Raw genomic sequence first — 25,629 nt, 5'->3', positions numbered from 1 at the left:
CACACTGCCAGTGATTTTCCGGAATCGATGTGACATGTAATGTCTCAGCAGCGTCTTAAGTTTGCTTATGAGCTGCGATTTCTCTCTCTCAAACCACGCTTGTGCATCTTTTCTGATTTGATCATAAACTAGCGCACCACGTACCATTTCACTAGCTGGCGAACAATCTCAGCTTCAGCGTCATCACTACGACACACCCCTTACGGCATTGTTTATGGCGTACACACAGAAGGTACTCTAGCAATAGGCTTGTTTGAGATGAGCAAAATCTGCACAGAACCAATCACTGGTGATCAGCGCAAGATGCATGCCGGTTAGAAATGTGTCCGAGTGCGGTCCACCTTGCTCTGATGTCGTGCTGACGTATGTCAAAAAACTCTTGTGAGCGCAAGGCGGACGTGTCGGATTCTGCAGTCGGGCGCAGTTGCTCTCCACTGACTGCGCTAATCAAAAGCACGATGGGACTTGCTTGACGACACAGCTTAATGATCATTGGCTTAAACAAACCATGATGTATTGTTCTCTTAAAAAAAAAAAAAAAGATTTTAAAACTCTGATATCATGTTTTATATGTTTACGTTATGTGTGAATATTCCAAAACTATCTGACAGTGTGATCTCTATGGGTTATGCATTGTATTTTTATTTAAAAAGAAAACACATATGTCTGTGTTAAAGCAAAAAAGATTGATAAACATGTATTTGGAATGGAATTAAATAAGTACTTTGGGAGTCTTGTTCATTATATTTATTTTCATATAAAAGCGACAGAACTTAAATTACACCCAGTTCTTTTTAGCAACACTGTGCACGAGCGTGAATCCCGCGATATCCATCTTTGACCTCACAGGTGTCAGATCCACTGCGAGAAGAGAGAACTGTCCGGCTTGCCTGCAGTTTTTTCACTCCTCCTCTCACTGCAGCCGCCTACTCTCGCATACATTTCAGACGAGGCAAGGCACATCTCAAACAAGCCTAATTTTACGGCAATTTCCTGGGATCAACAGATCGTGTGTGTGAAAGGGGTTTACCGCGAGTGGGCGTGGTTTCAGCGCAGCCAGTGGACACGCCCCCAGCATCTGAGAGCAGAGAATACTGCTCATTTTTTCATGATTTTGATAGCTTATTTTATTTACTTGGCGGCTTTTTTTATCATTCAAATTCGGCTGGGTGGCTAATAACACATTTTTCTGTGGTGTGACAAACTCAGAACACATACTTAATTTTGACTTTACAGGGACTTTAATTTCTTTTTGACTGAAGAAAGAAAGACATGAATATCTTGGATGACGTGGGGGTGAGTAAATTATCAGGAAATTTTCATTCTGAAGTGAACTAATCCTATAATGTGTACATTCAACCTCGTCCTGGTTTCAACCCAAACACATGACAGATTTGGATAAATAAAATGCGGAAACAATTAATTATGAACTTAATGCTTGCTGAGGTCAGACTGACAGATTAGGTGACATCAAATTTAGAAAAAAAGGTATATTTTTATTTTACATATAAAATGATGAGACCAATGATTAATTTAGTCAGTAAAGTACTTTTTGTGTAGCTTTTCATTTCTTAAACAACCATGTAGGAAGACACATCATGGCCATATTCCAAGATGACAACGTCTAAATTCATCAGGCTCAAATTGTGAAAGAATGGTTGGGAAGAATCATGAATAATCATTTTCACACATGAATTGAGTCCAGACCTAAATTCACTGAAAGTCTTTGGGATGTGCTGAAGTAGACTTTATAGAGTGCTTGTCATTTCAAGGCCTTGACCAGCAATTGATGGACCTTTTGATGGATATAAATGTTGCCATTTCCATTAAGAGGTGCATCAATTTTTGGCCGGGCAGAGTATTTGTAGCCACTTCTTTAGTTTGGAGTTTGTTTTTTAGTTTTTTTAAGAAATTGATACTTTTATTGTATCAATTTCTTAAATAAATACATTTTATTAAAGAAGTGCCTTAAACGAACGAAACTGATGCATTAAACGAATCCTGTACGAAACTGTAAAAGATTAAAATATTCCCAGAGGCAGAAGTCTGATATGTGGTTTTCAGTTGCATTTATTGGGTGAAGAAGGACATTCAACTGTTCCTCCATGCTGAACAACATACCCAGGTTGCTCTGTATGCGAGAAAAGAGAGATTCAACATTAAATCACCTCTTACATTAGGTGTTGAACCCTTGAAAAACCCAGAAAGCACAATTGGTGCTCAGAAAAGGCCATTCATTTTTGGACAAAAAAAATCATGTTACATTCTGAAACAAAATCAGATCAGTTTATAAACAAGTAATCATTTTGCCCTAATGCTGCCTTCAAGTCCTCCCGGGAAGTTTCAACAGTGTGTTTGGAAATCGGTCAGAATAACATGGACGCATTGGACTATTTGAAGTTTCCTTCTCTTTTTCAATTCCTGATAAACACAGGAAGCTAATGAAGCGCAAATGTGGCACATTAGGTGTCTAATTGATGCTTAATAGGTTCACTTCTGTGCTGCCACAGAGAATGATGGAAATTTTGCATCAGATGGGAATACATTACCCAAACTTCATTGTTGTTCTTCATCAACAAAATTATACACACGCGGTGCAGTCAACATTTACAATTACTTATCATGGCCAACGTCAATTAGCTTCCACCATGATTCTTTAATTTACACCCACTGAAAATTAGGAGGTTCCCATTACGACATCATTATGTCATCACAGGCATACATCACTTAACATACGATGATTTTACCAGGACCCGAAGGCAGCATAACAGATCAAAATGCATTTACATAAGAGATGTTTGTTTCTCTAGGTACATTTATGACACAAAGAAGCAGTAGATTACATTCAAATTAAAGAAACTGAGTATTCAAAAGTGTTTTATATAATTCCAGTGCATTTCGGTAGAGCAGTAGAGCTCTTGTAGCCCAAATACAAACACATGTCAACAAGGGAAACACACTAATGCATTATTAGTGTCTATTGTGTAAGAATGCTGCACCACAGTGAATTTCACAGACTTTGATCTGGCCTTTGTGCACAAGAAGTTGGAAGATGAAATGAAAACATCCATGTAACACAGCGAGACGGAGTGAGACCGACAGGCCCAGAGGTGCGTTTAGATGTGAAAACACAGAAAAGATGCAGAGGACCACATTTACATAAAGTGTCCCATTTACATTGCACTGCTCTACTTTAACACAAATGTACAATTTGAAGAAGTCGTCATTAATAGATCAAGCACAAAGAAAATCAGTAAAGAATCAAACATCTCCAGGTCAAAACAGCCCGTTTTCAGGACCTTTACCCCTTCTTTCTTTCTTTCTTTCTTTCTTTCTTTCTTTCTTTCTTTCTTTCTTTCTTTCTTTCTTTCTTTCTATTTTTATGACATTAAGCACATTTCCCATTTTCAGATGTTTTACTTATGATTTTTTATTCTTATTCTCAAGGGTGATTCTCTTTATTGGAATTATTGTAATACTGTTTTTACTTCAAGAAAATGATTGAACAAAATTCAAAAAGCAAACAAATAAATGTAACAAATACTACCAGTACTACATAAACAATTCACAAACACTTCACAGTGTATATATATATATATATAGCCATGGTTATGTTCTGTTATGGGGACTTTTATTTTGACAATCTGTTCTGTTTTCTTTAGTTCCTGTTTCTTCGCTCTGTTTAGTTTCAGTTCGGTTACTGATTATAGGTGCGTTCATGCCATGTTCACGCCATCACGAGATTCCAACTTGTAAAAAGCATTCAAGTCCACGTAGAGCTCGCAATTACAGCTTGTAAACTGGACATTTCTGGGAGCTCTTACTTGTACCATGTGACCGCCGTTGAAAGGCATAAGGTGCGTTCGACTTCGGCTGAGGCTGGATGTAACCGATTGGCGAGAGTTGACGCTTTCTACTTGCCGTAGTGACGCTCGTGCGTTGTTGAAGCGGATTAGATTCAATATTTCTCAAATACACAGACGTTTCAGATGCTGTGTAGCAGCAGCAACACTTTCCACTCAGTAATTTGTGTACTGTTTAAAATTAAAAATGTAAAATGATTTGAAGTCAATTTTATCCCGTAAAACTCATCTTTGATTTCAAAAATGTATTTTTACTTACGTTTAAAACATATTTAAACGTTATTTTCCTGTGAAAAAAAAATCAAACCGGCATGCACTGCTTCAAATCAGACACCGATCGGTTTGCTCGGCGCTGCATGAAGTCGAACACACCTAAAATTCCCAGGCTGCATATGAAAAAACATACGTCCGTACTATATAGTAGGCAAAAAACAGTATGTGACAAAAGAAGTACAGTATGTCCGAATTCACAGTACTCATAAAAGAGTAGGCAAAAAGAACCCACATGACCTACTTCTTCCTACGAGATTCTGAAGTGCGCATATGATGAACACTTCACTATCCCATGAGGCCACGGGAAAGGATTTGTAAATGACAGTGAAGTGACGCTGGTATAAATACATTCGTTACCAGATTACATTCATACTACATACATTCATACTTTATATAACGTACTTTTTTAGCGGCCGTGAACTCAATTCTTCAAAATAAGTACCTTAAAAGAGTATGCGATTTGGGACGCATCCCCAGTCCAAGGACGTGAAGAGCTTCGAGTAGAACGTCACGTGTCATCATCTCGAAATTACTGTAAGCCTGACATGGCGTGAACAGAATATGTATTAGTTTCTACAATTTCGTATTGCTGTCACCCGTGTCTATTTTAGTTCCTTTGTTTGCCCTGTGCATTTATACTCACAGTTTAGTTCAGAGCCTTGTCAGTTATCATAGTGTGGTCCTTTGTTTCTGCTCTTTATCCTGTTTATTCCAAGGTTTTTTGGTTAATAAATCAAATTTACACTGTGTCTTCACCGGACACGAGCGGCGCGATGCGACAAAAGCAAACAGAACCCATTACAATCAGCGATGCTGTCTACACTGGATGCGGCACGATGAATCAAGACAAATTCCCAACAGTAAACTGATGTTCTGTTCTATTTCTGACATAATTCAAGCGCTTATGCTTGATTGTCATGAGAATCATTTTAGAATGCAAAAAAATGTGCTTAATCAAATAAAAATGAAAGAAATATAACTTTCTTATGCAAAATAGAATTTCTCTTTTTTGATCTTTTGATTTCGGAGAGAAAGATGGCCTTGACATGTTTTTGACATGTTTCGTGAGATTCACTCATTTGTAGCATCAGACTGTCAGATAAATCAAACTTCCCGACATTTATGCGCTTTAAGTGCAAGCGCTGTCAACCTCATTAGTGCCTATCAGTATTTCTGTTTCATCTCCACAGAAAATAGCCTCACACCCCAGAGCTTTGTGCGAGGGTCTAAACAGGTAATTTACAAAACCCTAACACAATAAAACATTATTAAAAACGTATAACACACATTTCCCATACAGTTCTCATACAGTTAATCTCATTACGCTATGTTCTGAATGTCAAAATCCTTCACAAATATTTCAAAGACACCACATGTTAAATCTGTAATTCAGAATCAAACAAGCTTCATAAGGTGAAGCCCTTCAGCCAGACCGCCCTGTCCCGCAGTCAGACCTTCCCCTGGGGGCTTCTGAGAGCTGCGGGTCAGACCTCGGCAGATTTGCTACTTTAAGGTTTCTGGATGGCAGATCTGCTCAAAATGTCAGAAGATTTTAACTAATCTTTGGATTACAGATTCCGTCTGAGTGCCTCTCCATATGGGCAAAGTCACAGACTAGCTCCTTCATTCATGTTTCATAAAGCTCATGATGAAACTATGCAGTTTAATTTTTTTTTTTTTTTCTGCAATGAAGGGCATCAACATATACACAACATGACAAAAGCTCAAAGCAAAAATGGCAACAAATCCATATTTCACTGTTTATCTTAAAATACCCATGAGTTTGTGGAGAGAAAAAGTTTTTGAAGGACGCAACACCGAGAAAAGCATAAATATATCAACAAGAAATGTTTGCTTCAGCTAGATGCGCAAATACTCTATTCTGACCTTGAATGTGCACTGCATTTTTTTTTTCTTTTTTTTCTTTTCTTTTCTATTTTTTCACACATTCAGTCATTTTAGTTATTGGTCAGGCTGACAGCAAAGTCTTAACAAACATAAAGCAGAATAGAGGACAAAATAATCCATTATGTGAAAATATGTAAACATGTGTTTCTGTCTTTGTCTCTCTGTAAGTTCGCAGAGCAATATCGGGACGCGTGTTACCTCTATAACGAGAACGCTTCCAAAACGACAGACGTGTCCTTAGGAATCAAAGAGACGGTCTTCACAAATCTCCAATGCTGCTTTTGTGGCACCGCCAAATACCTCCACGTTGGCATCGACCCACGGCACCACGTTGCCAGGCATGTAGGCTGAGCAGTTGGCCATAGCTGAGATGTCTATAGGACGCAGTACTCTGTCCCACATGTTGAAGTGGCTTAACTCTCCTACGAAAGCTTGAGTGGCATCAAATCTCCCACCTACGATGTCCTGTGGAATAACAGCACACTAGTTAACCACAAGTAGTGATTAGTGAAGTCAAATTGTTTAGCTAGATTTGAAAAAATATATATATATTAACCTAGATTTACCTTGTTTGATTATTTTTATATACACATACTACCAATTCTGAAGTTTAGGTTTGTTTTCAAAATCACTCGAGCGGTGACTGGTGAGCCGAATGGCGATTGAGATGAATGATTATAAAACGTATTAAATTCAGAGGGTAAAATCCTGTAGATTTGTTATAATACATAGTTTGTTCAAGGCTAGGATAGGATAGGATACTCAAAGCCTGATGCTTTGGCTGTAGTGGGACTATTTTTGTTGGTGGAGAAAAACGATACACAAAACTAACTGCATTTTTTAGAGCATGTAGTTTAGTAGAATATGGTAAGTAATGCCAAGGACTCAGGGGTCTGAATGAAATGGATTGTATAAATATAGCTTGTATGGACTGCCAAAAGCAGTAAAAGTATAACAAATGATTTGATGAATTCTGTGATGATGTGTGGTATCAGTTGGTTGGTTTCACTCTAAAACAATCATTTTTTTTGAGGAAAAATTACAGAAATCTGTATGATAATGTCAACATTTAAAAAATGATTAAACAAATATCTAAAAATGAACTTTTGCATGTAAGCAAACTGCCAAACCCTAAGAACAATGAAGTTAGTGTATGGTTACTATTAAAAATAAATGTGTTTTATAAACATGTTCTTCAAGAAATAAATGGTTCTTTTAAGAACTTTCAGGAGCTATGTTTCCATCAACCTATTTTTCAAAAAATGCTGAATGGAAACACCAAAGTGCTTAAATGTTTTTGAAAAATGTGCATAAAAAACATATTCGCTCAATTGAGTCGGTTAAACTTTTTATCCGATAAGAAAACATGTGCATGAACTACGATGAAATCACATTTACCGAATAAATTCCTCAATGCGCATCAAAAAAGACATGTGACTTTGCGATAGGACGGCATAACTGGACTAACCAATGAAACGATTTCATTGCAAAGCATCTGAAATTCTGTTTTGGTTGCGCCTGCGCAAAGTCTGTCATCAGAGTGGTTCAGTATAATTACCTGAAAACTGTCTACACGACTGCATTCACAAACAGCAGCATCCGCCTCAGAAAGCAAGATAACTTTATTGCGTTTTGTCTGTGCGCTCTAAGGCACTCCTACTGCAGCAACTTTAATTTTTCTTAGTGACATTTAGTGCCAGTTTTTCAGGAAGTGACGATTTTGTTCTCTTCGGATCACTGGATAGAAACAGTGCTTTATTCGCAAATGTTTTATGCGATTTTCCAATTTTGCGTACAAGGTAAATTCGCAACTTTGGATGGAAACATAGCAACTGAAAGGTTCTTTAAAATAAATAAATAATAATAATAATAATACAAGATTATTTAGATTTTAAAATGTTCTTCACACTAATAAATAAATGGTTATTTTAAGAACTGTTCACTGAAATATTTTTGACACCTTTATTTTTAAAAGTGTTTTATAGAAATATTTAACTTACAATACAAGCATATTATTTCTTGTAAGTTAAAGAGCTCCAATTTTACTGCGCAACAGGAATGAGACAATTAATATTCAGCTAGATTATCGATTTGACTGCACTGACTCTATTGGATGAGAACAAAACTTGAAATTAATTAAGTGAGATAATAACACTGCCTTTGCAACATTGACACTGTTATTGAACAGTACTGAATCAACATTGAACTAACTTGAGAAGAATAATGACAGTCGCACTGCTTATAGCTGAATTGAACTTGTGTCAGTGTAGCAAAGTTCATCAATTATTAAATGTATTGAACTTAACTGAAACAACATTGAACAAATCTAACTGAATAATGATATTCTCTGAATTTAATTAGTTTCATTATTGATTAATTCTACAACATTAACGGTTATTTTCCTGTTTATTGCTGTGAAGCTGCTTTGAAACAATCTACATAATCTGTACACTCTGTATAAAGTGCTACATATAAAATAAAATGTGATGACACATCTAAGAGCAATTATTCTATCACTTTTAGCTATTTAGGTCACAGATTGTGCCTTTTCAAGCGCTGTTAAGCACTGTGAATGCACTCAAATATCAGAGTAGTTCAGTGTAGGTGAGCAGCAGATTATTGTCACATGTAGATTTTGTGTGCCTGCTATCTGTGTCACATGTACCACTTCTCTCAAGAAGTCTCTGAGCTCTCAGAGCTGCTGAGAGGTGACGTCTTCACATCATCGCGTGTGAAGACTTATTATTATCGTTTTATGTGTTCCTCCCGAGGGATCAGCTCTTTTACGTCCTCTCTCTCACCTGTTCTTGGCCCAGGATAATGACTCCTCCAGATTTAATTGGGTGCCAGGGGGCCAAGTTCTCTCCGGTCCCTAGTCTCTCTCCATCCTGATAGGCCTCCCAGAAGCCATCTCTGGTTGTCCAGGTGATGCAGATGTGATGCCAGCGGCCGTCACTCACGGACAGCGGAAGCTGAGCAACCTGTGACAGAACGGATAAAGCCGTTGGCTGTTATTACAGTGAAAACTGATCCTAAAAAGTGCATATTCTAGTAACCACAGTAATTGTTCACTACGGATCAACGATGGCTTCCAAGGTTCTTATGCAATAGGGTGTCCTTTGTGGTTGATAAAGTTGTTCTGGGTGGTTGTCTATGTTGAGTCCAACACTCAAGTCTATACTTGTGGTATACGTCCCTAGATATGGCTTAGTCCATGCTTAAATGCAAGTCTATAGGTGCGTCCCAAATCGAGTACTTGTGCACTATTCTAAGTCATTTTGTTGTATAATAGTGCGAGTAGTGCGTTCACACTGAAAATTCTAAAAAGAAAAGTGCACTTTAAGTACCCGGATGACCACTTATTTAATTGTAAAAACTAAGTGTGGAACATTGGACACTTCATGCACTCAAATGTCACATCTTTAATTACATTGCGGAGGGGGAGGGGCTATCAGACTCCGATGTTGAAAGACAAAATAAACATATAAGTTCATACACTACACGGTTGAGTACATAGTGCATAAGTACATAGTGTATGAGTCTGATTGCTTAGAGCTGCAATATCACATCTTTCCTCAACAAAATGTTGCGCATCAAATTTAATACCCAGGTTTGTTCAAATCCAGTAGTTTCAATAGGAATCTACGCAATCTGGGCGAAAAAGTTTTCGAAAAAATTTTGCAACAGGTTATTTTGTTGTTTATTAAAGGGGTCATATAATGGTACATGCACTTTTACAAGTTGATTGTACTGAAATGTGTGTTGGCAGTGCCTGTACACAACCATCATAAAATGATAAAAATCCATCCAGTGTTTTTTTTTTTATCTTCTTATATGTTTTCCCCCATCTCAAATCAAGCCGTTTGATTTTGTGACGTCACAAAATCGACGCCCCTCCCACGATTGTTGATTGACAGCAGTGTTTCAACACAGACCCGCCCTCGCTCGTGAGCGAGCTGTCAATCATAGTCCGCGCGGACCGGCGCGGTCATTGTTGAAACGTTGGAGCACTGTCTATGAGCAGAATGGCGTCTAAGCGATTGTGGTGTTCTGTTCTTGGGTGTAATAAGGAACACAGCAGTCATTTTGATGTTCCTTAATCCGAACCGCTGAAGACGCAGTGACTGAGTTTGTTTTCAAAGGGAATATTCCCCACGATCAACGTCAATGCTTTCATGTTTGCATGAATCATTTCACCAGACTGCTTTACAAACGAGGGTCAGTATAAAGATGGTTTTGCTAAGAAGCTGCTCCTGAAAAAAGGATCAGTACCAACTATTCGTGTTCCTGCTGCACCTCCAGAAGAAGAAGTGAGTGTAACGTTTTATTAACCTTTATATTAATATTTATATTAATCTTTGCAAATCGCTTGCTGCGCGCTTCACAATGAATGTGGCTGTTTACACTCAGGGTACATTACGGCATGTTTTCTATATACGACGTTCTCAATATAATTCATAATCCCACGTTTATAATGAACAACGCGTTATGGTTATTGTGTTACGGTGTACGCACAGAACAGAGGGGCGGGGTGAGCGAAGCTCATTATCATTTAAAGACACATGCACTGAAACGGCATGCTGAAAAAAGAGCTGTTTTTGACCAGTTAAAATTAGTGTTTTCTTACAATACTAATGAAAAGTTTTAATTAAAGTATATTACAAACTTTTAATTTAGACCCTAAAGAATCATATTAGCTTGTACAAAAATGGCATTATATGACCCCCTTAATATGAAGCTGCTTTAAAACAATCTGTATTATAGAAAGTGCTTAATAAATAAATGTTTCATAACTTGATTTGTCAATAGACAATTAACCTTTTTGACTGATATAAACAGTGTGCTCAAATTGAATAAATATTATTACATTTTTACAAAGATCAAGTAAAGCGGGGGACACACTTAACGACTAGCTGAAACATTGTAAGACTGAACTAAACACACTTACAGACTGTTTCCAACAACTGCAGCAGATTTTAAACACCAACTATGAACACCGACTGAACGCAACCGTCTCTGACTCGGCGCGTTTGGGCAGTGATCAGTCGTAAGTATAAAATGACATTCATAATCAGCCTTTCAGTCGTTAAGTGTGTTCCCGGTTTCAGTAAAATTATCCGATCTATCACTGCTGCATACGGATTAAGTTACACACAACTAGGGCTGCACGATTATGACAAAAATCATAATTGCCGATTATTCCCTTGAAATTGTAATTGCGATTATTAATTACGATTATCAGAATTTACATTGAATATATATATATATATTCATATATATAAACATATTATAATACATGTTTACACAAAAAAAATGCACACACACACACAAGTACTTTCCCCCTTTACTTAACATACACATAAATTGTAAGAATATGACTAATAGTAAAGACTAGGCCTACTAATAAATAAGCATTAGGGCCTATGCTAAAGCTAAATAGCAGTCCCAAACTAGTTTTTGTTAATACAATGTTGGTATGAGCCACTACAGTCATTTAAAAATATAAAAAATAACTCAAAGTGAAAATAAAGTGGCATTTTGGGGTTAATATGGAAACGACAATTACTATGGTGAATAGGCTACACAATACTAACAAGAACTGCATGGAACATGGAAACTGCTCCTGGTGAATAAAATGAAAATCATCCCTGCATGCAAACCCTTCTCAGCTAACACACGACGTACCAGTAACGTGATTTATTGGTATTTTACTTTTATTTCGTGTAATTTACAACGTAACGGCGTTGCAAGCTCGTAGTTTCTTTTGCACTTTATATACAGGGAAGCGATACTAGACTTGTAGTCAAGACCGCCTAAACCGAGACCAAGACACTACCAAGACCAGAGGGTATCGAGACCAAGACAAGACCAAGACCAAGACCAAGACCAAGACAGACCAAGTCAAGACCAAGACCAAGTCGAGACCAAGACCGAGACCAAGTCGAGACCGGAGGGAAAAAAAATAGACTAGTGTTGAAGCTAAGCAATAACTTGTATGAATTCCAGAACAGCAGCATACTAGGGTTCAGCCGCAGTTTACATTCAATACATATTAGATGGTATTACTTCAACTACACAGGCAGAACAATACAGAGACAGACCATGTCATGTGTGTGACTGTGAGCTCACTGGAAATGTTTTTGCAGGGTGAGATCAACTATGTGTAGCAATTGCATGACGGCTGTTACTGCACTATTGGAGGATTGAGACTCCCTTAACTTTTGTGTACTGTTGAGGACTGACATGACTGGTACTGACTGGTTCATCTGACAAAACATCAACACCATCGTGCTCCTCCAACAACTGTCTAAAGAATGAGAAATATGTAACCAATTGAAATTATACTTAATGTGTAGATGAAATCGTAACATCAAATTAAAGATACGCAATTATAAACTTGGATTAGGCCTAATGTTTAGTCAACACAACAGAGATATGCAGATGATATTTAAAAGACCATTTATTTAGTCTAACACCATCTTAAATACAATACTGTAATCAAACAACACACACACACACACACACACACACACACACATGCACACACACACACACACACAGATATCAAAGACACAAATTCATCTAAGCAAATGCCTGCCTATCTCTGCCGATTTCGGAGTCTCCAAATTAATCCATTCTGCAACTTTTAAATACATAATAAAATGTTTAAAAACGAAATTATAGGCTTAAGTGCAGGATCCGAAAGTTGGTCGTTTTGTCGCTATGGTTACACACACACACACACACACACACAGTTGGCGGTGCGCTCAAAGTCATCTGTCAGTTGTGCAGTTACCCAAAATCTCCTGAATGAAGTTAAAACCCATCATGTCACTGATATGTGTTTTTTAAATCAAGTGATCAAAGTGCTCGTTGCCGCTGCGATCAGTGGCGCGGATACAGTTTTCTCGTATATTGGGCGCACACGCCGCACTGTCTTCACTCGGACGCGCGCTTCAGTCCGTTCCGTTGCGGATAATAATGTTGCATTATCGAACGTTGTGTCGTCGTGGATATTGTAGTAGCCTATTGTATTGCTAAATCCCCGACCACTATGTCGGTCTGAGACAGCGAGACCTAGACAAGACCGAGAGGTCCGAGACCAAGACAAGACCAAGACCAAAGACCGTCAAGGCCGTGACAAGACCGAGACCACGTAAAAGTGGTCTCGAGACATACATCACTAAGCGATACACAGCGCGCGCCGCCACATTTGCGCGTGCAATTGAGTGCTACAAGCACAGTATAACGGCTGACATGACAGGAAAGTCCGTTTTTCTGAGGTGAAAGACTTTTTATTTCAGCGTACACTTACGTCACTGCCTGGTAGTTCCTATTGTGCTGGGTTTTCTGAAGTAGTCGTGATTCGCCTCTCATAACATAACATGCTCTAAGAACACGCACTCAGAGTGGATTTTCTTTTGCAATCGTGGCTTTGAACGATTACGTAATCGTGGCATCCGTAATCGTAATCGCGATTAGAAATTCGATTAATTGTGCAGCCCACACACAACACAACACAACTTGTATAAAGTAAGCTTATAATGAGGTGCGTAGCAACCACTACAGTATGCAACTCTTTTGGCGAACACAGATGCATCAAATCATTCATGAACGCCCTTCGGTATTACTCGCGCACCATGCTATCTTCTTGTGGTTTTGCTTCTCTGCATTGGTCATAATTTCTTCTACGGGGGTTTAAAAGATTAGGGTCCAATAAACGACTCTGTACCCAGTTTCCGAAAATTGCTTGGTGCGATACAATTCCAAATTTAGGGGAGCCAGAAGGAGGACCAAGCTTAAGAGTAAGGAAGGATATGGAGTGTCTCGATGAATCATCATAACAAACTCCCTGCGATAAAGTTACATCTGAAGCTCAACAAACTTTAAAATAATTTATATATTCAAACTCCAAGCTAGACGCACATTGAGTTTGACAACTACTGCACCTTGAGACCGAGGCTTTAATGCACTTAAGTGGAGAAGTATGCAAGTATAGAAACAACATTCAGAGAGAAGATACAAAGCACTGAGGTGTGATATATTCACTGGAGTGAGAAAAAGCACTGAAGACACACTCGACAGGTAATCAGATTCAGCATGGCAGTATCTCACTCGATCCTCGTCACTTTCTTGTTCTTTCCTGCTTGACGTACACACACACACACACACACACACACACATGCGTACACGCACACACTGTACATGTATAATGCATGTTGTGCAGGGCTGTGGGGCAAGATGCCTCTCTCAATAAGCGAGATGCCAAACTGACACTTCCTGAGTGAGGTATCAGGGGAATTAGCAGGGCAGCGGAGCTTATTCGTTCTCTCGCTCTCTCAAGACCCTCAGGTTACACTCAACAAAAGCCAGCGACGGCAATAACTCACAATCTACTCCACGAGGATCTAGAGATACAGCATCCATGGTTACTGAGACATGCTAACCTCATTTACCAATGCGATACTGGAAGCTAATTTTCCCCAAAGAAAAGCAGCTCAGCTTCATATTCTTGATTTAGAACCACTGAGGACATATTTAATTCATTTATGTGTGCTTTAATGCTAAACTTTGAAATCATCAAGGGTCTTGTGCAACAACAGCCTCTAAAATCTAATCATCTAACATTCAATTTTATTAAAAGTGCATTGGAAAACCTTTAGTGAGTGTGTGTTTATTTTTGGTCAAAACCATTCAGAGATATTTAAGGGAATTTTTACGAAAAGGCTTTGTCGCAAGTTGTACAAAACAATCTAATTGCAAAAATATCATTTCTAAGTCCACATGCATTTTAAAAATATCCAATATGAATAATATCCAAATATCCAATATTAATAATATGGCAAACGTCTTAGGTAATCTAATTCATTTTAAGCTATATTTAAATGTTTTTTTTTGCGCATCTTTATACAGTATTTTACATATGATGGATGTATAAACTGGGTATTCAAAACATTTTTACACTTTCTAGAAAAAAAAAGTATCTGTTACATTCAGGTCTCTAGATATGAGTCCCTCCTTTCAAAAGTCTGATCACTTAAAAAATGCATTGTGGGATGAGTTATGTGCTGACGTTTAACATTTAGAGTTAAATGTTTTTAAAAACCTTCTAGTACATCTAGCTAGTGGTCGACAAATACACATTGCCATATGTCTTTCTGTTTGGCCAATAAGTGTCTTAAAAGGGCCAAAAATAAGAATTTTCATGTATTAATCGCTTTTTTATTGCCAATGTGTGAACAGCTTGTAATGAAACTTCAAAAACGAGACCTTCCCCAACTTCCTAGGTTGTCTATGAAAGCCTGTAGACTGATTTTATGTGAAGGACTCTGGATGTTTTTGCCTGGAAAATCCCCGAACCCCTTTAGAGGGACCGAGGGCTTTTTTATTGCCAATGTGTGAACAGCTTGTAATGAAACCCACCACAGTTGAACAATAATCTTGTGGGAAAACACTAGACAGATTTATGTGGACAGACCCTTGACCCTTCAATTTTGACAGAGGGGTCGAGTCTCCTTAACATGTACACTTCAGTCAGATCCATAGACCACAATGCAACACAATTGTGACACCACAACAGCAACTCGCAGTGCTCGCAACTTAATTTATCCACAAGTGATCGAGGGTTTAGGTCATTCCATTCAAACCCATTGCAAGAGTTCCGCAAGTAGTGGACACTAGTATAACGTAAGCAATGACGTACATCCGAGTGAATGAGACGGAAGGAAGTTGTGATGGAAGGGCATAACAAATTGCCCTACTTCTAGCATTACATCTATCTCTAGCAGCCATGACTCATCCATTCAGCTTTTGGATTTGTGAAGATAAGCAGAACTGGGCACTTTGTTATAATTCTTCAACTATGATGCTATATTTTTCACATCTTAATGGCTGGAGTGAAGACAGTGGAGCTCATGTGACGCGTCTCTTGTCATCTACTGTAGATAAAGTTAATCCTCTGAGTGAGCGATTTACAATGTCTCTAAACACATACAGGTTCAAAACTTTATTGTACTTATACTGTACTGTGTGGGCACATTCGTTCATTTTAAATGGTCCTGTGCTGAGACAAATTAATATTTAAAAGTACAAATATTCCATGTAGTCTCAATTAACACAAGGTCATGAAAACTACACAATAAATGTAGGCCTAATACATTTGAAAAATGCTGTTTAAAATGGTTTGAGATGGAATATAACATCTTACTGTGCAGGGCTGTTGTTTAATTAGCTTTTGATCTTCAAGCCCCTTCATGTAAACGCATTAAAATAGAAATCCGGCTGTGAAAACATTTTATTTGAGGAACCCTTGAAGGACCATAACTACCATTAATCATATTTAGTGTTATTTCCAAGAAAAAAGAAACAATAAAATTCCATTGATTTTTTTATCTGATGTCACCAAAGATATTATTTATGTTATGAGATATATTACCTTGGTATATATTGACTTCACTGTCAGAAAATGTTAAGGGCTACAACAGCTTGTCACTAGGGCGATACCCTTTAAAGGACAACTTTGTACCTCTGAAAGGTCCAGTACTTTAGAGTCGTGATAGGTACTACTAGTGGTATAACAATATATTGTGTCACAATATATCGCAATACAAAAATGCAACAATATGTATCATTGACAGGGCCGTCGCTAGTGGGGTGAAAGGTGGTGACAATTCTAGCGGGGCCCCACAAAATCCAGCAGTTATACTATATAGGCCCCTGTTGTATGAATAATTCTAATATTTATATTAGTTGTATGCCTGAGATTTAAATGAAAACCACAAAAAGTCCGAACTAAAGTATTTATTAATTATTCAGTCAGTGACAAACATCAGATGGACCCAATAAAATTGTAAGTCCCACCCCAGCTCGTGAACGCAACCAATCAGAGTTGAGGCGGCAGTGCCTGAAGTTAACGATGAACTTGGTGGAAGAGCAGGAGACTAGACTAGCTGACTGAACAATGTCGGGGAAAAGAAAACATAAATCAGGGTATCAGAAATGCTATGAAAAGAAGGAGAGGGAGGCCAGGAGAGTTGCTGTATCCCAGTCGATCAAGACGTTCTTAAAGACAGGTTGTATTGTTATTTCGCTGAATAAGAAAACTACCGTCTACAGCCTGCCGGGTATTGTCACTTTTTATTATCGGTGCGCACTAGGGCTGTCAACGAATATTCTAAATTCGAATATATATTCGATTAGTTTTAAAAAACAGAATTTTGCGAGTGGGGACAGGTCACAGGAAGAAGGCGTTAACGTTAAACAGAAACATTACTAAAGTGTAGGCTACTGTACTGACTGAATAGATATTGCATGAATAAGGTTAGATAGGCTTCCACTGGTTTGATTATTTACCGTTTCATGTCAAGGAAAAGTTCTATGTTTACCACAGCACAGCTCGCTCGGAGCGTTCAATGTCGGATTCGCGTCTAGTTGGACTCTTGAACATTTTGAATCCATTCGCGCGTCAAAAGCAACAGTTTGAAGCGAAATTGACTCGCGGAGAGCGTGACGCCTCATTCGCGCCGCAAGACCCCCAGACGCGCGTAAACGGGGGCGAGAGAGAGTGCCTGCGAGTGCGAGTGAGCGAGCGAGAGTGAGGTCTGCGGTCTTGGCTATTAGGTGATTTACTTGTTTTTGTGTAGGTAAGTTGTCAAATATGTTTAAACTTAAATAAACTACCTATACAAGTAGTTATGTCTCTTTGTATTAATTTGTCCTGTTATTGACGTAATGCGCGTCATTGACAAAATGCGCAACCAGATGTTCGAATAGTTCGAATATCCGTGTGTTTTTTAGAGGGAATATTCGAACGTCATTTTTGAGCAATTTTGACAGCCCTAGTGCGCACCACAATCGACCGAATGATTACATGGTCAAAATTCCTGTCTTTTTACACTTGTAAATACAGTTAAAAAATTGACACGAGTCACGACGCATTCCATTATTCACCTGACCTGCTGGCTGATGATGTATTTATTACATCTTTATTAAAAAATATTCTTTATTAAAAAATAAGACAATAAATGACCTTTTTTTTTTTTTTTTGACTGCATTCTTCTCAATTTATAAACGTTTACTTTTTGATTTATGAATTATAACAGACTGTTGAAAAAAAAAAAAAACATTATTTTGCTGTTACTTTTAAAAAATTGGTTTTATTATTATTTAACATTTTTATTTATTTTTATTAGTTGTAATTTTTATATAAATTTAACTTTTAAAATAAAGGTTTTACAACAACATCACCTTCTTCTGTTATATGTGGGCCTCCATGCTCATCTATTGTACAGTAGGGTGGTGGGGGCCCTTTTTGCTACGGCCCTGATCGTTGATAGTAACAATCTGTATTGTGGATAGTTCACCCAAAATAATCACTGTGTGAGGAAACAATTAAGTTTACAGAGTTTTAGTGTCAGTACTACATTAAACTACTATAATGTTGAATATAATGTATAATAATGCAATGGGGGAATATTTATGGGTCCTGATTGTGCCAAATGTCTTATGTTACCAGTAAAAAGTGGCCTACATTATTTTAAATATATCTAGCCAGTGACAGTGCAAGCATAATCGTCTAAAATAATTATGTATTTTCAGCTTCAGAATCATGAATATTTTTGGTCACCATTGTCCTGTGCATTGTGTTTCCAGCACAAAGTCCAAGCCTATTCATTTACACTAGTGGTTCTCAACGGGGGCGTTCAGAGAACAATGGGGGGGGGCGTTGGAAGCAAGATTTTTGAAAGGGGGGTGTTCACGAGTTTAAATATGTAACGCAAATTTTTGTTCATTTACTTTTATTCATTTTAAGCGTTTAGTAATTTAGTTGTAATAAACACTTTAAGTGGGCTATTTAAAAAGTGTTAGGACTATGTTTTTGTTAAATTATGTTGTAAAACATATGCGCAGAGTGTAATATCATATTGTGTGTGCACGCGCATCTATGGTGCGTGTGAAAGAATACCTCAGCAGCGCTAAAAAAAAACAAAAAAAACATTCGTCCGCAACCGCTCTACTCCTGACCGCAAGTCCACCGTCCGTCAGTTTTGTAGGTAGGCACTAGGCAGTTTTTTTGTGTTCATTTCTATTGCATTACGATTGAAAGCAGTATCAATAATGTCAAAAATATGATGTCCAGTCAAGTTCGGGTATGTGTGTATGCTGTGAGTGTTCTCACCGCTCGCGCTTGTTGTGATTCGCTGAGTTTTGACGAGTTGTATTTTGACGACTTGATATTATTTCTTATTCAAAAGTTTAGAATGCCTAACATTCTAAAATATTCCAGTTTAATGCGACATGTAGCCTATCGTTACTTTTGCAACGACTCTATTATTTTTCCAGTCATAGACCAGCGCTCAAGCATTGACTAGAATCCAGCGCTGACAAAAATCAGCATTCACGAGCTCAAAAATGTTTTTCGCGCTGACAACAATCCGGTGGTGCCTAGAATCACCCAGCGGAGGAATGGAAAGTTGACAAGCCATTAAAAAGTATTGACTTAAGAAACACTTATATTTTTTCAAATATTTTCAATAAATCATGTTCCCATTCACTCTGGCGATGAATTTTAAAATTAATTAAACTATATTCTATTTATAAGGTAAAACTTGTACATTTTTAGGCATTAACTAATTCAAATCCCTAATGCCAAAATGTTTTCTTTGTTCACAAAGTAATTTACTGGTCAGGCATTATTGTTAACTGGCAAGACAGTAAGGAGAAAATGACAATTTGATGGATAATTTAAATATATTCTGCAATCACACTTTGGTAATGTATTCATTCCGCCATCACATCTGAGCACGAAACGCTGCTTGGGTAGTTTCAAGATATAAAAATAATTAATAATACAATAATAATTTAATTGTTCATATGTGTTTAATCTTGTTAGAAGATTTTTTTTTTTTACTGATTATGAACACAAATGAATCACAACAAACAAAATTAATTGTAATTGTATTAATTATACCATTGATGAAAACAAGCTGATACCAAAGTATTTTAGGCCTACAATTCTAACATAATTTTTCATGAAAAATCATGATTGTATTTATTTATTTTTCAAAAGTAAGGTTAATGTAAGCAGCTTCTTGCAATACTCTCCTAAATGCGTAATAAAACCTAAGTGCAAACATTACCGCTTTAATGGCCATCCTTTATTTTTCAGTGCATTTGTTTTACAATATATGGCTATTACTGTCATGGGATTAATATTATAACTATTATTATGTAGTAGTGTAGACAAACACAACTTTTGGCACTTTTAATTTTGAACTCTCAAAGTGCACCAGATTGATGAATTTAACATTAAAATGCACAAAATTTTCTTACGGGGGGGCATACCCCCAAACCCCCCTAGAAGGCCCGAGGTCCACTGACCACAGATTTACCAAAATCCTGTGAGAAACACTGGTATTGCTATGCCAACTTGTTATAGTTGCCATATGCCAACTTGCAACTTGAGTATAGTTCAAATGTATTAATAAAAGACAATTTTGCACTTATTTCATCTATTAACTCTCGCTCGTTCCTGGTCGCTCATTAGCTTGGGGGTGGGGGGCGTTCAGGGATTTGGATATTGGATAGGGGGCGCTGGCCCAAAAAAGGCCCACAATGTAAAACCAAATTTAACATTTTAATCAAATACATTTTTTGTTAACCTTTTACCATGTCTTGGAGTATCGTATCGTGAGTTCAATATCGAGATATGTATCGAATCGTGACATGAGGGTATCGTTACACCCCTAGGTACTACTGTTAAATAAATGGGTAAATAAGGCACAAAGATGTCCCTTTAAGGGTACTGCCCCAGTGGCAAGCTGGTGTACCCCTAAAGGTACAAGTTTTTTTTTTTTTTTTTTGAGAGTGTTGGGGTATAACAAGGAAAGCTGACATTGTTTCAAGCAAACACAATCAATACAAACCACGGATAGCTTTGCATCCGTAGCTCATAAAGGCTCACCTTATCATTGACGAGGAGCTCCATGGGGCTGTTTCCCCACTCTATCAGCACAATCTCATTGGCTTGTCCCGGGACACCATAAGAGAACGGGGTTCCGATTCCAGGGCTGGCGCTGGACTTGAGCCACATGCACACGGTGAAGGCGTACATCTCTGGCAGACTCTTCTTTATGCGGCCGTACAGGTAGTTGGTGCGCAGAGGCAGAGACACCTTAAAGTCTTCAGGAGATTTGAATGCATTGTTACCTTTGAAGAGAATCGAGAGAGAGGTTGGCATTGAAGGACAGGAAGAAGATGCAAAGTGCTGACCAGAGATGGTGTTAATTTGATTTCAGCAAATTGAATTTGGGTAATGCTTTCAGGTTCGATTAATGAAATGAGTGATCCACACAGGCTCAAGTAATTATCTTAATATGAAATGACATGCTGGGGGAATGTAAGGTGAAAGATGCTGATGATGCATTGGCGCTAATCATTCGTTAATCGTTCGCTTTGCAAATTGTGCTGGCGCTGCTCTGAATTCTGAATACAGCAGAACGATGTGTCCATCCAATGCTAACAGATGGGGCCTGCATAAATCCCACATCTAAAAAGGCCAAAAGGAGCGATAAAGGCAAACAAATGATTGTAAATAGCAAGTTCATTCACATGCAGATATTCTTCCACCAAATAAAAATGTCACAGCCAACAAAACCTGCCTCAGTGTTACCTTTGTTTCATCCTACTGCATGAAAATGGCCCAAATGCAGTGAAGCATTAGTTAAAGGTTTCCCCTGACGCCGTGTCGAGCGCTGGTCAAGTTTTCAAAGTTTCTACGTTGACCTTTCAAAGAGCAGCCAATGCTTTCCAAAAGCTCTGCATGATGCATGCTATTTCTGTCTTTGAAATGACTGCACCAACTTTGCACCGGAGTTAAATTTCAGACATATTTATTTACACTACAGTTAAAAAGTTTGGATTAATTAATTATTTTTAAAGACATTTATAATGTTAAAAAAAATATATAGGCCTATTTCTAAAAATATGCTGTTCATTTGAACTTTGGACTAATCAAAAAAACCTGAAAAAAATCAATGTTTTCTAAAAAATATGAAGCAGCACAACAGTTTTCAACACTGATAATAATCAGAAATGTTTCTTGAGCAGCAAATCGTCATATTAGAATGGTTTTTGAAGGATCTTGTGACACTGAAAACTGGAGTAATGATGCTGAAAATGCACTTTGATCACAGGATTAAATGAAATTTGAGCATACTGAAAACCCATTAAAACAGTTATTTTAAATTGTAATATTATACTTTTTTTACTGCATTTTTGATAAACTAATTGCTGCTTTGGTGAGAATAAGAGATGTCTTTCAAAAAATTCTTGCTGACCTCAAAGTAAAAAAAAAAAAAAATTACATTTTTTTTTATGTATTGTTTGTTTTATTTTCAATACTTTTAGTTTGCTGTCATGCTATGTTTATTAAGTATGCTTTCCATTCAAGGACTGCTTTTGTTCTGTGATATATCTGTTTTCTCTTCCAAGCTCAAATGCATATTTTCACTGTGAATCTGTGTATACCTCATGGGCTCTTTTTTTATAAGCTCGGTTTCCTTCGGTGACGCTTTCTGCAATGTTTTTTTCATGTGGAGTTCAAAGCGGTGCATGGCGCTCGCATTGAGCGTGAAAGGTTTTCGATTAGTGTTCCTATCCTATACTCTATACCAGTGGTTCCCAAACCTGTCCTGAAGGCACCCCAACACTGCACGTTTTCTTTGTCTACCTAATCAAACACACCTGATTCAACTCATCAGCTCATTATCACATGGGTTAATGAGCTGATGAGTTGAATCAGGTGTGTTTGATTAGGGAGACAAAGAAAACGTGCAGTGTTGGGGGTACTCCAGGAGCAGGGTTGGGAACCACTGCTCTAAAATTCGGAATTCTTTCTCATTTGACGTGACGGATTGAATAATTCATCAGTGAGATTGCCGTACTTTTCTCCAGCTCGGTGATCCTCTCCAGCAGTGAGTTGAGGGTGTTCTCGGTGCGCTGGCGGTGTGCGGTCGTCTCGTTGTACAGCTGGCTTTTTTCGTCCTCGAGTTCGGCCACTCTGGTCAGCAGCTGGCTTTCCAGGTCACTCAGACGCCGCTTCAGCAGGTCTCTCAGCTCGCTGGGAAATTGCCCACCTGATGTGTTGGTACGCAGCTGCTGCTGCAGGACAAAGGAAACCAAAATATTCATCTGCTTCAATTTGCAAATGGCTTATTCTGTTGTAGCCAAAAATCCTTTCAAAAATTAAATTGCTGGGGATTTGTGAGATGCTGAATTAGTGGTGAATGCCTTAAAGGAGTAGGCTATACATTGACAATATACATCTTAGTAGTTAAATAGGTAATTACTAATTGTTTTATTGGTCCAGTTTTACAACTGGTGTCTTAAACTACTGCGTGCTCACATAAATAAATTATAATTAATGAATGGTCACACTTTGGTGTCTTTAACTACTGTGTATTCAAATAAATAAATAAATAAATAAATGGTCTCACTTTGTAATAGGTGTCTTTAACTAATGTGTATTCAAATAAATTGCATTAGGTGTCTTTATTATGTACTCACATCAAAGAAAATAAATTAATAAAAAAATAACTGATATTGCGTTCATGTGGGATACGGGTAAGATTAGGCACAGGATTTGGTATGTAGGGTTAAGGGTGGGTTAACAGGTAAGAGAAGTGTCATTTAACGATTAAAGCAATTCAAGCTTAATATAAAGTGGGTCCGTTATATTTAACGAGTTTAATAAGTGTTAAGTGATTTATGTAAAATCATTGTGTTTCATGTCGAGTTACCAAGGTGGAAACTAGCATTCCTTATGACCCAATTACCCTGTATGAAGTTTTTCTTGTTGAATTTTGAATTTAGCGATCAATATATTGGTCGGGGTAATAAATCATTTATATCAACTTATTTACAGAAGTGGTGTGTCAGTTGAGTAATAGTCCATACCAAAATCTTCCAATGGCTTTGTCAATGGTGCATTACATTAAAGCAATTCTGTGTATAATTTGCTATAATTGTATTTTGTATGCAACAATCCGCATTGTATCGCGCGAGTCCAAAGTCCAAACTTCAAATCAATATCCAAAAAATAATTGCTGAACGTGTATATTCACAGCTTTCCATCGAGCTCATTATTAATATTTAATTAAAAAGAAAAAGATAACGTGAATTCAAATAGGAAAAGCCTCTCCCTCCACGTAACATGGCTCATTTGACCTTGTTTTGACAAATCATGCATCCCTAATAAGCAAGACCAAATTTCACAGATCATTACAGCTCTGTTTTCCTCACAAATAGCTCTTAAGTGTCCATTTATCCATCATAAGCATACACTCTCACCTCCAGGTTACCCAGTCGATCTTTCAGGCTCTGCATGGTCTTTCCCAGCTGCTCCACGGTCTCGGTGGGGTCACGCGGCAGATCGCCCATCGTGTTTTTACTATAATCCTTCCTGCGCGCGCTGCCTCGCGACTTGGCTTCAGCCTCGCAGCGCGCGAGTTTGGAGTTGAGCTCTTTGATGGTGCCCTGCTGACTGACGATAGTTTCCTTCTGCTGCAGGATGGTCTCTCGAAGTTGGATGATAGTATTCCGTAACTCTTCCTCCTGCGGACTGGTGCTTTGGACCCGGTTGGTCGTTTCAACCGGGCAACTGAGGTCGGCGCCCGCGGGCACTGCAGTGCACACGAAGCGGCTTCCTTTCGCGCCAGCCACTTTCCCGCTCCCTGACGCGTATACAAGCAGCAGTGCCACGAAGAGAACTCTCATTACGGCCGTTTCTCTCTTCAAAACGCAAAACGCAAAAAAATAAATAAAAATAATAATAATAAATACGTGAGTCAATTCAGTTAGTTGGACTAAAAATGACGTTTAGTGTCAAAAGAACGCAATTCCAAAATAGAACCAGATCTTTGAAGATGTATTCGAGTGTTATTTAAATAAATAAAAACAGTTAGAGCTCCACGACACGCTCATAAAAAATCACTCAAAAACAAATCTAAACCGAAACAACAGAGAATTGCTGTAATGGCCTGAAAACCCAAAGCTTTTTCCAGTAAAAAAAAGCGAGTGCGCGCGCTTCTGCTCTCTTCAAACAGTCAGTGAGTATGTTAAACAAACTGTTGGATTCCTTCTCACAGACGCGTCGAACTGTCACTTTAACAATACATCACTCAAAAAAACAAAACAAGTATCTGTCCAAATGAAGAGCGATTTCCAGAGGATTCTGCCGTTAAATGCGTGAACTCTCTTCACACAGTCAGTGGTGCTGAACGGACAGCGGCGCTTTAACGGATTAATATAGAGACTCCGGCGCGCGCAGTTTGGCTCCGCTGGAGGAGCGCGCGGATTGACTGAGCTTCATCTACGTCACTTACTCGCGCTTGATGCGAGTCACGCTGGTATATTATATTGCCGTGGCTTTTTTTTCTTTCTTCTGGCCTTCCGTGAATGTCGGGCTGAATAAACAGTGGGCTGAGTAGATGCAGAGCTCTTTAATAAACCATCAATAACTTGGTTTATTAAAAACCACCTATAATTTAATCATTATATCCCTCTGAGTTTGAAGAACAGTCTCCCT

At 38.1% G+C, this 25,629-nt stretch overlaps 1 protein-coding gene across 2 annotated transcripts; it reads right to left on the bottom strand.

Annotated features, from left to right (window-relative positions):
* Nucleotides 1-5,818: 5,818 nt before the first annotated feature.
* On the bottom strand, nucleotides 5,819-24,934 carry nptx2a (neuronal pentraxin 2a). 2 transcript variants are annotated; one of them, XM_084386103.1, is made up of 5 exons: nucleotides 24,393-24,934; nucleotides 22,988-23,204; nucleotides 21,007-21,251; nucleotides 8,846-9,025; nucleotides 5,819-6,509 (listed from the first exon to the last, which is right to left on the bottom strand). In XM_084386103.1, the coding sequence occupies exons 1-5, from the start codon at nucleotides 24,816-24,818 to the stop codon at nucleotides 6,282-6,284; spliced, it is 1,296 nt and encodes a 431-aa protein (XP_084242229.1). In that variant the 5' UTR covers nucleotides 24,819-24,934; the 3' UTR covers nucleotides 5,819-6,281. The 2 variants fall into 2 exon arrangements, with proteins under 2 accessions (XP_084242229.1, XP_084242230.1); XM_084386104.1 differs by having other exon boundaries at nucleotides 6,179-6,509; nucleotides 22,988-23,201.
* Between the last annotated feature and the right edge of the window lie 695 nt (nucleotides 24,935-25,629).

This window comes from Rutilus rutilus (assembly GCF_951802725.1).
Source record: "Rutilus rutilus genome assembly, chromosome: 1".
In the NCBI taxonomy this organism is placed as follows: Eukaryota; Metazoa; Chordata; class Actinopteri; order Cypriniformes; family Leuciscidae; genus Rutilus; species Rutilus rutilus.
Note: the sequence above shows the minus strand (reverse complement) of the source record. Positions and strands in the feature narration are given on the sequence as shown.

Coding starts and splice junctions, on each gene's coding strand:
- nptx2a (XM_084386103.1), bottom strand. CDS start 24,818: ATGAGAGTTCTCTTCGTGGCACTGCTGCTTGTATACGCGTCAGGGAGC. Junction 23,205..24,392: donor ATCGACTGGGTAACCTGGAG/GTGAGAGTGTAT, acceptor TTTGTCCTGCAG/CAGCAGCTGCGTACCAACAC. Junction 6,510..8,845: donor TTATCCTGGGCCAAGAACAG/GTGAGAGAGAGG, acceptor GTTATTCCACAG/GACATCGTAGGTGGGAGATT.